This window comes from Podarcis gaigeae, assembly GCF_964106915.1.
Source record: "Podarcis gaigeae genome assembly, chromosome: 11".
In the NCBI taxonomy this organism is placed as follows: domain Eukaryota; kingdom Metazoa; phylum Chordata; class Lepidosauria; order Squamata; family Lacertidae; genus Podarcis; species Podarcis gaigeae.
In genome coordinates, this window is record NC_139687.1 from 7,300,102 (window position 1) to 7,312,845 (window position 12,744).

The 12,744-nt window shown below is 42.7% G+C and overlaps 1 protein-coding gene across 1 annotated transcript in view; it reads right to left on the bottom strand.

Moving 5' to 3' along the window:
• TUT7 (terminal uridylyl transferase 7) overlaps positions 1-12,744 on the bottom strand; it is a 45,163-nt gene that overhangs the window by 16,292 nt on the left and 16,127 nt on the right. The window contains exons 9-16 of the mRNA XM_083701879.1: positions 11,632-11,758; positions 9,835-9,954; positions 8,293-8,427; positions 6,109-6,289; positions 3,053-4,197; positions 2,338-2,488; positions 964-1,050; positions 629-729 (exon numbers count right to left, since the gene is read on the bottom strand). Coding sequence (XP_083558005.1) covers positions 629-729; positions 964-1,050; positions 2,338-2,488; positions 3,053-4,197; positions 6,109-6,289; positions 8,293-8,427; positions 9,835-9,954; positions 11,632-11,758 — 2,047 coding nt within the window. The remainder of the gene's footprint in view (positions 1-628; positions 730-963; positions 1,051-2,337; positions 2,489-3,052; positions 4,198-6,108; positions 6,290-8,292; positions 8,428-9,834; positions 9,955-11,631; positions 11,759-12,744) is intronic.

Here is a 12,744-nt window from a genome sequence, read left to right on the forward strand (position 1 = left end):
AAGCAAGAGAAGGAGAAGGAGCCCACACACACACACACACACACACACACACACACACAGTGTCAATTCTAAAGTCGGAGGGAGAGCGCAGGGGCGCAGGGAGAGTGAACGGGAAGCAGGAGGAGGAGAACGATAGCTCAAGCACACACACACACAGCCCCTACAGTGGCTAATCCAAAATCGGGCAGCAAAAAACTGCAGGCAGGGACAGAGAGCACGGGGTTGTTTTAAAGCAGCCAACTCCCGCTCTGCTTCTCTCCCTCCTCCCCGGCTCCGCTAGCTGACAGGAGCCGCTTACACCCGCTTTGCTGTTTCAAAGCGAGCCACGGACTGCTCACAACTGCAGCAGATTCCCCTGCCATCTGTAGGCATTCGCTCCATAACACGCACAAACATTTCCCCTTACTTCCTAGGAGGAAAAATCTGCGTGTTATGGAGCGAAATTTACGGTAATCTCCCCTTCTTCTGCCCCCTGCACTGCCCCCCAATCTGTACTGGAGGTTTGGAGAACCCTCAGGAGGAGGAGAAGGGGAACAAGAGGAAGGGGAAACAGCCCACTGTGCAACTGAGCATCACCCATAAACACACTTATTTGTACTTGTCGTGTTGCTCATGTTAAAAAGGCTACCTCAGCTGTTTCCAGACCATCAACTGTCATACAAATATCGAGATCGCTTTGCTTGAAGCCAAATCCATTCTTTGAAGAGCCAAATAAGTTTAATTTAGTGCCTGTAAAGGAGGATGTATTTCAGAGAATTATTTGAGCACATTAGCATTCGTTAGTAATAAATATTGGACAATTAGGCCAAGAATAAAGAAAACAAGCTGTAATAAATATAAAGCATATCCTTAAATTTTCTGCTAGGTAACACATTCTGTAGTAACTGGATTAAGATTAGTGACCTAAGGACATCATAAAATTTACTTTAGTACTTTGAAGATAAATATAATCACAAAGAACACCTGGAAACTCTTGTCTGATGAAATTTTCAAGATTTTGCCGTATATATTCACGAGCCTGGTCTTCTATAATGTTTGGAGCAAAGTCCTCTGTTGAAGAGACAGCATATATTCATTTAGAATCAGAATTATGATAGCAAGTAGATGCACTAGAAAGACAATTTCTTTTATAATAATAATATTATGCTACACGTTAATTGACTGACGGTATATCTAGTTAACTTGAGGCATCAATATGAAATCTATAATGCAATACCCAATGCTGTTAGCCTAAAGTAACAGAACCAATTACAACATATAAATCTACATTTTTGGACAAAAACTTTGCGATTAGACTGTATCTTATATTGTGGTAAGCAGTGATGCAAGAACAAAGACATATACTTTACATTTTATATTAAATGCTACTTAATATACAACTTCCTAATGAATGGTGAAACTTGAAAAATTAGAATATTGTGGAAAAGTTCCTTGATTTCCGTAATCCAACTTGAAAGGTGAAACTAATAGATGAGATTGACTCATGACATGCAAAGCGAGATATGTCAAGCTTTGATTTGTTATTATTGCTGATAAAAACCCCAAACTAACAATCTCAGAAAATTAGAATATTCAAGGAAATCAGCAAAACAAGGATGCAAACAGAGCAAGATTGGACCTCTGAGAAGTAGAAGCAGATCTTGCTTTGCATGTCATGAGTCGATCTCATCTATGAGTTTCACCTTTCAAGTTGAATTACTGGAATCAATTAACTTTTCCATGATATTCTAATTTTTTGAGTTTCACCTGTATATTTTAAAACTGATTTGTGGGTTTTAAGCAGTATGCATTAGTGTACAGCCTCAGCAGTGGACCTGGTTTGGAAATTGCCAAATAGCTGCAAAACAGTGAGGGATGGCATGATAGGCAGCAGAGAAAATTGCAGGTAGGTAGAGGCACTGGAAAAGACCCTGATGTTGGGAAAGATGGAGGGCACAAGGAGAAGGGGACGACAGAGGACGAGATGGTTGAATAGTGTTTTCGAAGCCACTAACATGAGTCTGACCAAACTGCGGGAGGCAGTGGAAGACAGGAGTGCCTGGCGTGCTCTGGTCCATGGGGCACGAAGAGTCGGACACGACTAAACGACTAAACAACAACAACAGAGGCACTTAATTCTTCCAACTACTTTCAACTTTCTTCTGCTCTCATCTTACAACCCTACCTCCAGAAATCATTTTCTCCAGCGATCTGCAAACACACTCCCCAACTCTAACATGGCAGAAGATTGTTGAGTGGAAAATAGCCCAAACTAAGAAAAATTACTTGACCCTGTTTATTTTGTACAAGTATTAATTTCCAAAAACTTTCAACCAAAATGAAGTTCAGTCAACTTACTATAACACTGGATGCACACTTGATCCAAAGTATTTAAGAACTTGGGTGTTAATGGTGGCAAAGGGTCTAGCTCAATTTTTTTGAAGTCTTCTGGGCAGTCCCTCTTTAGATGACCTTCTCGCTTACATAGGCTACACACAACTGTAGGTGACTGTATCAAAGAGAAAGGAAGACATCCTTAAAACTTTTTTCTTCTCTGAGCGAAACTACACTCTCAAGCTTGCTAAATGATAAGTGGGAACAAGGCCTGGTAGGAGACAGCAAACATCACCTAGCTTAAAGTATAAATGGGGAGATAATGAATATATCTGTTATCAGGAATGGCCAGACTATGGTCAATGACACTCTCTGTACATGCTTATCATATTATACATGTCTGACTGCAACTTCCAACTGTCATGTCATACTGACCGTGTTTAAAGCCTGCCATGCTCTTTGCTCAAACCTGTGAATATTTTGACATGTGGAAGAAACTCAAAATAACAGTCAGCTTGATTATGGATTGTAGAAATTATAATGCATCAATGGAGTTTTTTTATTTAAAAAACAAAAAACTTGTTCCTCTAGTCCCAATTTATGACTCTGGGATTAAATGACATTTGTGGGACCAAACACACAGCCTCTAATGTAGATTAGTCCTACCTCTACAGATTAACATGCAATGGAATGAAGGAACTGCAGCATAAATAGTATTTTACAATTTAGATGTTATTACCTTGCCTCTTGTGAAAGAGTATTTATTAAACTCATAGAAGAAGTCAGATTTGCCACACTGGTCTATGAGCATGTTGCTTTCCAAAGATGCTTCTTTTTCAACATTATCTTCTTTATCCAAATCTGCCCTTGGAGCTTCATCTGCATTCTTCCTGAACGCACCGTCTTCATATTTGACAGAAATAAACAATTCTTCCTCTTCCGATAGAGGCTCTTCAACGCCAGATCCAGTGTATGTGTTATCCAGATCATCTTCAGTATTGATAACATTACCAAGTTGTCTCTGGTTTATGATACTGTGAATTTCCTCCTCCTCTTCCTCTTCCTCCTCTTCTTCCACTTCCTCCTCCTCCGAATTATCCATTTCAAATACTTGCTCCTGAGTTGCTGGTTCCAGTTTCATCAGGGAATCGTCCAGTTCATCAGTTCCTTCTGTGCTCTCTGCATCCATGTCAACCTTATCGTCTAGTCCACCGCCGCTTTCTGAACCAAACCCGTCAAGAGCAGCTACTGTATTCTGAAAATTCTCCATATCAGAAATGCTGTCAGTTTCAACATCATGCTCACCAGCTGGAATGGCAAGATCTCCACTTTCACTGTCTTCATCCAAACCTTGAGTGATACCCAAACGTCCCTGCCATTTTCTATCACGTTCGTGCCCATCTTCTTCTTCCTCTTCATTTCCACTCTCTGTCTCCTCCCAGCTCGGTTTATATTCCTCATTGTCGCCCGAAATAAATTCCTCAATTATGCAGTCTGAGTCCTCATGGGAAACACCTAAATGCTCTATATCGTCTGCCAACTGCTCTTCCACAAAGCTTTCAGCACCAAACACCTGAGAAGGATCCAACGCAGGTTCCTGAGGAAAATAAGAACTTTTCGTGCTAGCAGTTACACAGCTGTCCATTGGCGATTTCTCTGCCTCATCATGTGCATTTTGTTTGTCAGGGATGCCAGGTTTAAGAGCGCTCATCTCCGGCTCTGAGAGTACCACGGATTCAGCAGGTCTCTTTTGGTTGTTTTTTGTACTTTGTTTATGGGGCAAGGCAAAATACTTGTAAGTTGCCCGTAAGCAGTGAAGAATGTATTCATAAACTAGTTGACTATTAAGGGTTCTTGCCACATTCCTCTTCACAGAGTAAGGATCTGGGGAAAACAAGAGTCAAAGTCAACTATATCTGACTGAAGGTGTTACAGCAGGTCTTAATATTATCATCCCCACCCCCCAAGGTCTAGGTGAATAATAAGATTTCCTCTTGGCACTCAAAAGATCATAAAGGAGGCATCAAGTGAGGAACTCTGGGAAGCCTCTCTCCATAGCAGACACCCACTTCACAGATTTATCTATCACATCTGAGGCATGAATAAAACACACTTAAAGCCACATAAACAGGTGGCTATTAAAAACCCACAGGATATACTTCAATCATTGAACTTAAGAGAAAGCAATGAAGCTTTTTAGCCAACAGCAAGCTGCTTAAACTATGAGTGGCTAACCTTTAGTCCTCCAAGATCCCATTGAGAATACAGCTGCCACCAGTCCTGACCACTGGCTACTCTGACTGGGGCTGATAGGAGTTGAGAGTCCCAATACAATAAACCTGCCCACCAGGTGATACGGGTCATTATGCCCAGACTGTGAAATTCTGTTCAATGCTTCATTGACAATAGGTCAAAACATTTTCATTTAGGTGAGCATGCTTATTGAGTCAAACTGCCCTGGTTTTTTTTGGGGGGGGGGGCGTGCTACTGTTACTGTTCAAAGGGACGCGGGTGGTGCTGTGGTCTAAACCACTGAGCCTAGGGCTTGCTGATCAGAAGATTGGCAGTTCGAATCCCCACAACGGAGTGAGCTCCTGTTGCTTGGTCCCTGCTCCTGCCAACCTAGCAGTTCGAAAGCACCTCGAAGCGCAAGTAGATAAATACGTATTGCTCCGGCGGGAAGGTAAACGGCGTTTGCGTGCACTGCTCTGGTTCACCAGAAGCGGCTTAGTCATGCTGGCCACATGACCCGGAAGCTGTATGCTGGCTCCCTTGGCCAGTAAAGTGAGATGAGTGCCGCAACCCCAGAGTCGGCCACGACTGGTCAAGGGTCCCTTTACCTTACTGTTACTGTTCATGGAATGTGGTTATTACTTGAGTTTATTCTGCTTTTGATGGTTTTATTGTTTTATACTTGCAACTGTAAGCCACCCTGAGGGTCGCCACAGGGATGGACAATAAGAAAACTATTTTCATGAAATAGATGTTTATCAGAAATATTTTGCAGCAAATGATTCTCTAGGAGCTAGCCTACACAGCTGCTTGAGGTGAGGTGGGGCGGTGTGTGTGTGTAAACCACCTAATCTTTACCTCCAAGTGATGCAGTGATAAAACTGCTGACTGCATTGACCCGAATATAAGCCACATTTTTTTTCTAAATTCAGGCCATGAAAAGTTAAAGTGTGGCTTATATTGGCAACCTTATCACGCGGCTCCCCTCCCCAGCCCCCGAAGCAGCCCGGGAGCGCGGAACAAAGGCGTGTGTTGAGATTCTTGCATTGCACTGGGTTGGACTAATGGCTCTAGAGTTCCCTTCCAACCCATGACCAGCAGGTGCACAGAGGTGGCTTGCCACAAAGAACCAATAGTAATGGAGACCAATGTAAAAGCATGCTCAGGTGAACTGTTGTTCCATGCGCCACGGCCAAAACCAAGAGTCCTTAGACAGTCGTAATAAACACAAATAGAGAAAACAACAAAACAAAACTTAGTCTGAGTTTTCTCAGCTGTAGCTAATACTGACAGTAAGACCTGTTTGGAGGGTTCTAAGCAGAGGTTGGGTGGCTATCATATATGATTTAGTCGAGATTCTGGCATTGCAGGGGGTTGGACTAGATGACCGCAGGGTCCCTTCGCACTCTACAGTTCTAAGATTCTATGATTTGAGGGGTACCTGCTTAAGAAGAATGTCAAAAGAGGGGGAAAGGATAGCCTGCTTTAAATGCCAAACAATACACATTTCTCCAACAGGCAATTCAAACCGGACCTTTCTGCAAACAAACTACTTTCAAATACCTTCCACAGCAATCCGTTTTTTAGGCCAGTCCTTTGATTCACGAGACACTTTTTCTTTGAGGCGTATGCTAATGACTAAGTCAGCCAAATTAAACTCCAGGGCGTAGAAACGAAGCAGTTCAACCCAGAGCTGTCCAACTGGGACTAAACATTGATGATCTGAATCGAACACTAAAGGAACCTGCCAATTAAAACAAAGGCTGGATTATCTTATTTGCCTGGCATCTGCACTCCAAAGCCGAAAAAAGGCAGTATCACACTTGGGCCTAGATTTTGAAGATTTAAGTTCAAGTGAAGTACAGTGGCCCCTCGGGTTACGTATCTCTCTGGATAAGTAATCTTCGGGTTGCGAAAGCGGCAAACCCAGAAGTATTTTTCCGGGTTTCGCCGCTTGCGCATGCGCAGCACTCTGCGCACCACACACATGCACAGAAGCGCTCTATCGTGCTGCGCACATGCGCAAAAGCTGTGCCTCTGGTTATGGATTTTTTTGGGGTGTTTTTGGACCCCGGAATGAATTAAATCCGTATCCAGAGGGTCCACTGTAGGAGAAAGAGAGCTGTAATCCGGAATTTACTATATATTCCCCTGTACTGTATTTGCATTCATCGACTGTCATGCTGGGACCAAGTAAGCATGCACCCCAAATGAGCCCACCAGGGGAGCGAGCAGGTGGCCTAGGAAGGCCTTCCCACACTGGGGAATGAAGGGAAGAAAGCCTTTCTCCTCTTCGTCTCTCCCTCCCTGTCACTGTCACCAAGGAAAGGAAGTCTGCATTTAAAAACAGCAGACTTCCTTCTCTGGGAGGCAGCAGAACAGCACGGGGACATGAGGGGGAGACTTGCTCCCCTTCACCCACCACCAGTGGTAGCAGGAGAGCACAGGGTAGGCAAGCTGTGAGGTGATACTTCTTTTGGCCAAGCTGTAAAGCTAAATGGGCGGAGGCAGCAGCCCCTAGACAAGGGCTAATAAATCTGCAGCTGTATAGTACAACCCCGTACTCAGATCAGCAAGATGTGCAAAAAAAATGGGATTAGATAATACAGTGGTGCCCCGCAATACGAATGCCTCGCAAGACGGAAAACCCGCTAGACGAAAGGGTTTTCCGTTTTGGAGGTGCTTCGCAAAACGAATTTCCTATGGGCTGGCTTCGCAAGACGAAAATGTCTTGTGAGTTCCTGCGGGGTTTTTTTTCCTTTCCCCCCCTTTTTCCCAAGCCACTAAGCCGCTTATCAGCTGATCCGCTAAGCCGCTTATCAGCTGATCCGCTAAGTCACTTATCAGCTGATCCGCTAAGCCGCTTATCAGCTGATCCGCTAAGCCGCTAATCAGCTGATCCGCTAAGCCGCTTTTCAGCTGATCCGCTAAGCCGCTTTTCAGCTGATCCGCTAAGTCGCTTAACAGCTGATCTGCTAAGCCGTTTAACAGCTGATCCACTAAGCCGCTTAACAGCTGATCTGCTAAGCCGCTTATCAGCTGATCCGCTAAGCCGCTTATCAGCTGATCCGCTAAGCCCGCTAAGCCGCTTATCAGCTGAGCCCGCTAAGCCGCTAATGGGCTTGCTTTGCAAGACGAAAAAACCGCAAGACGAAGAGACTCGCGGAACGGATTCTTTTCGTCTTGCGAGGCACCACTGTACCGAAGTATTTTAGGGAGCCAAAGACAGACAACAGAATTTCTATCTGACATTATTACAGCTGGAAGTAGTCATACCTCTTGTTATGTTTGCTTCAGGTTGCACATTTTCAGGTTGTGTCCCGCGGCGACCCGGAAGTACCGGAAAGGGTTACCTCTGGGTTTCGCTGCTTGTGCATGCGCAGACGCGCAAACTGACGTCTCACGCATGTGCAGAAGCGGTGAATCGCGACCTGTGCATGTTGCGTTCCTGTCACGTTGCGAGCGGGGCTCCGGGACGGATCCCATTCGCAACCAGAGGTACCACTGCACTTGACTTCAAACATCAGATTATCAGAGCACAAGCTTCATTAGACAGGCTCTGTCAAACTTTTTGACACAATTCTTCAAAATCATCAGACAGTACTTTCAACAGACATATGTTTAAAGAAAGTGTTTGAGGCAATATAAAAAACAGCACAATCGTTTCTTGTTTAATTCTAGATTGCTGCTACTTTTTAAAAATAAAAGTGTGTGACGGGTTTAAAACTTAAATTCCAGTTTTGATACCTTTCCCCGCTTAGGAGAGGTTTCCTTTGAAGAGGCAGGATCCTCAACAGCAGGATTGTGCTCCCAGACCACAATGTCATCTTCAACTTCTTTTAGATTGAAGTTCACTAGTTTGTTCAATGAAAACCCTCCAATCTACCAACAGGGGAAGAGAAAAGGATTAGAAGTCAAATTCCTCTCAGCAAGCTTCCAGTGAGTCTAGGATTCCCCCCCCCCCCGGACAGTCACTGTCCACTTAGACCCCATCAAGCTTCATAAAGGTAAAGGAACCCCTGACCATTAGGTCCAGTCGTGACCGACTCTGGGGTTGCGGCGCTCATCTCGCTTTACTGGCCAAGGGAGCCAGCGTACAGCTTCCGAGTCATGTGGCCAGCACAACTAAGCCGCTTCTGGCGAACCAGAGCAGGGCACGAAAACACCGTTTACCTTCCCATGGGAGCGGTACCTATTTAATCTACTTGCACTTTGATGTGCTTTTGAACTGCTAGGTTGGCAGGAGCAGGGACCAAGCAACAGGAGCTCACCCCGTCATGGGGATTCGAACCACCGACCTTCTGATCAGCAAGTCCTAGGCTCTGTGGTTTAACCCACAGTGCCACCCACATCCCGCATCAAGCTTCATAAGAGACTATAAATTTTTCTTCCAGTTCCTCATCGCTTTGCACATACAATTTTATCTCCTCTGACATTACTTTTGCTAGTCACATGGCTTATAGATGACTTGGATTTTTTGTTATGAGCCAATACTGCTACCTTAATTTTTTACTTTATGTCTGCCTTTCTTGGTTTTTTTTTCTTGTTTTTTTTTTAAAAAAACCCCCACACACACCCTCACCTTCCTAAAACTGCGCTTGAGGTAGCTTGTCAAGATCATCGATATAAATATAATAAATAATCTAAACATATAAAAACAGGAGCCAAACCAAAACTATTGTTATAGCAGGAGTAAAATCTTGCACAGGTCGACTCTTCAGAGACTCTGGACCCAAATAGTTGAGGGTGTTAAAGTTCAACATCAGCACTTTGAACTGTGCTTGGAAGATATGGTCATCATCACAATCTCTGTTAATAACTCAATCACCATGTTCTGAACCAGAATACTGTGACGTCATCTGCTAACCTCACTGTTCTGACAGAGACAGACAGACAGACTCCAGGTAATTTATTAATTTAAGTAGCACTAGTATCAATGCAGGTCCTTGTGGGACCTCACTGTTAACTCTCTTCCACTTAACAATTTGGAAGAGGGTTTTTTTTTTATCTGACATCATAACTGCTAGTTCACCTAGGAGTCTTTGGTAAAGAAGTTTCTTCAAAACCCTTAGAAACCTCATATAACATCTGCCAGATCAGATGTGAACTGCAAACCATGATTTCATCAGATTGGGGTGTATTAAGGCTGTGAGGAGGGCAAGAGGAAACATTTGAGCTTGTGGAACTCAGAGGAATGTCTAGATGCTGCTACTGTTTGAAATGCATTCTTTCTCTCTCTTCAATACTTTTTATAGAAGTTGAAGAAACCTTTATGCAAGGCATGCTTACCCATGATCCTAAATATACAGGCAGAAAGGGCTCTTTCCTCTGTTGCAGAAAGAAAATGACCATTAAAGCAAAGACATAAGGCGGTAATCCACCCTCTTCAGGACGATCCGCACAACAGAGCTATAAGAAAGGAAAAGGAAACATTCATTGAAGAGCACTGTGAGCAAGCTTCAGAATCCTATTAGATGTGGCCTGCTGTTAAGGTAATGCTGCTATAGTATGGAGATCACAAGCACCCCGCAGGCTCACATCCTTCTACGTCCCCCACTTTCACTGTGTGAAATCCCCCACACGTCTTTTATGTTTAGAGCAAAGATAGAGAAGTGTTACATACGAACAGGAACTTTCACTCAGATAAAACTGTTTGCAAACCCACTTCTATCCATGGCTAGCCAAGCATCATTGTAGCTATTAACACACTACCATTATCAGCTCTGAAAATGAACAGAATGGGAGAATTTACACATCAGAAGAGGGGGAGAGGAAGGTGTGTGAGCTCAAAGAGCACTTCCAATCACCTAACTGTGATTATGATATCAGGAAACATAATGTCTATACCTCAGTGGACTTCAGTACTGGGTACAGATCTCGGATCCCTGATTTGAGTGTTCTTTTTTTTTTTTTTTAAGGAGGTAGGAAACATGGCTTTGAAAGTTTGGGCAATGGATTTTAGTGGACCAAAAAAAGTGTGCTGACTTTGACTCTGCCCATGAATAGTTATGATCACACAAAGCCAGGATTACAACAGAAGCTATCTGTTCCAACTTATGTCATACCTTAGGAATACTTCTGTGCTTGGTTAGATATAGATACATAGGTGAAACAAGTCTTACCTCCAGGGTCTTGTCTGATTTGAAGAACCAAGCTATATATAAAATACCTAAACTTGAAGGGGCTGCCTCAGGTTTCTACCATTTTCCAATCACTTGCTAGGACTATTGTTTCAGAGTTATAGCAAGTTGGAGGCCACACAAATTCTTCAGAAAGAAGTATGTTTCCTAATCCAATATTCAAATGCCACTAAACAGAGTTCAGGTGTTGGAAAATTTAACTGTGATTGCCTAAAGCTAACTTTCCCCCCATGTTTAAGAAACACGTTATTTCAGATAGAGTGGCTGGGGAAACCCAGCCAGATGGGCGGGATATAAATAAGAAATTATTATTATTATTATTATTGTTGTTGTTGTTGTTGTAGCTGGCATGCAACATTCAATCATGAATGCAGAAAGGTTCAGCTAGCTCCAAAGCGTTAAGTACATTTGCTTAAATTAATTATATATACAGAATAAAGTTTTTTTTAAATTAAAAATTAAAGGACAGAGTACACATTGTACACACAACCTTAATCATGGCCAGTGTTAGAAACCGAGATATGAAAGCTAGGAGCTACACGGCACTTTGAACCGAGGTTATGGGCACAACAACGGAATGTCTAGGTGTGCTTTTTAATAACAAGAATACAAAGCTGAAAATGAACGAACTGCAGCTAAAATATTATGTTCATTGTTCACATGGTCTAGGTCCTTTCCCTGCCCCCCCCCCCGCTAATATTCTTAAGAGGGTCTCTTCTCCAGTCTTCAGAGTAGCTGGAAATAGGGAGGCAGAAAAAGGTCTCCTTTCCTTCTACTCTGCAGTTTTAATCTGAAATCTTAGGTGCAGTATTGAACCCAGAGCTCAGACACTGCTCGAGCTAATAAACTTCCCTGTTGCAAAATGCGCCTAGAACAATGGGATTTTTGAACACTGATCATGGCAAACACTGTAAGCATTTGTGCTTTGCTACAAAGCCAGACTTACCTTGGCCCAGTGTCTAAAGGCAATTACCAGGGACACAAGAGGAGGTTCTAGTTTTCCTAGTTTAGCCAAGTGATTTGTTGTCAGCCAAGCGTTTTCATTCCCAGCACTTACTCTGCAAACAAGGCCACTAAAATGATAAAAGACAGATATGTAAAAACCATATTTTCACTCCCTAGGAAAAGCAAACTAAGGGTAGAACTGGAAATGAGTGGATACCGCAGAAAACAGCATTTCTCCCAGAAATATGGTAGAAATAAGCAAGATATGACATCATGACTACAATGTTGGTGCATCACATGCTCTTCTACTAAATGTTATTCAGGAGGTGAGGAAGTGGAACAGCTGTGAAACTGGTATTTTCAATGGCAGTCACTGAAAGGGTGGTTCTAAAGACTTAAATCACAGCCGCCATGATGTTTGTTAATTCACAGATGAGATACCTGCTTGAAGAGCGAGATTTTTCTATTTAGAGTTGAATCAGGCAGTTGGATTAACATGCAATAACAGGGGCCAGTGTTGCATATATAACAATCACAGTTGACATACTTGGGAATTATTGGATCCTAACTTATGGTTGCTTTATTGTTGTATGAAAGCTCTTCTGTATACTATGACAAATTCTCATTAGCAGGGTTTGAAGAAAGACAGGCTAATGGATTGTCATCCTAACAAGGAAGCAGCTAGAAGATTTTCTGCTTAAATGTCTGTACTGAAGCTATAATAAATATATACATTATGACTGCATAAAACTTACTTGATGTGACGTGGATTATGCTTAATTGCAGTCATTACTTGCATTAGCCTTCTAACAGACAATTATGCTTTGGAATAGCACTTTAATGACTCTTAAAAACTACATTAGCCTACTTTTTAATAGATGATTTACTTACTTCAGTTGGTAAACAAGCGCTATGTAAATGTAAACCATTTAATTAGGCTATGGCTCTTATTAACATATTAACATATTAATAAACTGTAACAGCTTTAAGTGGTGCTATGTAAATGGTTAGAAAAATATACCAGAGTGTAGTCCTTTCCCCTGTTTAATATTAAAGTTGTGCCAGCTGTTCTTGATGTTTCTCATAGCACAAATGTGTCTGCTGAGAAGTTCTG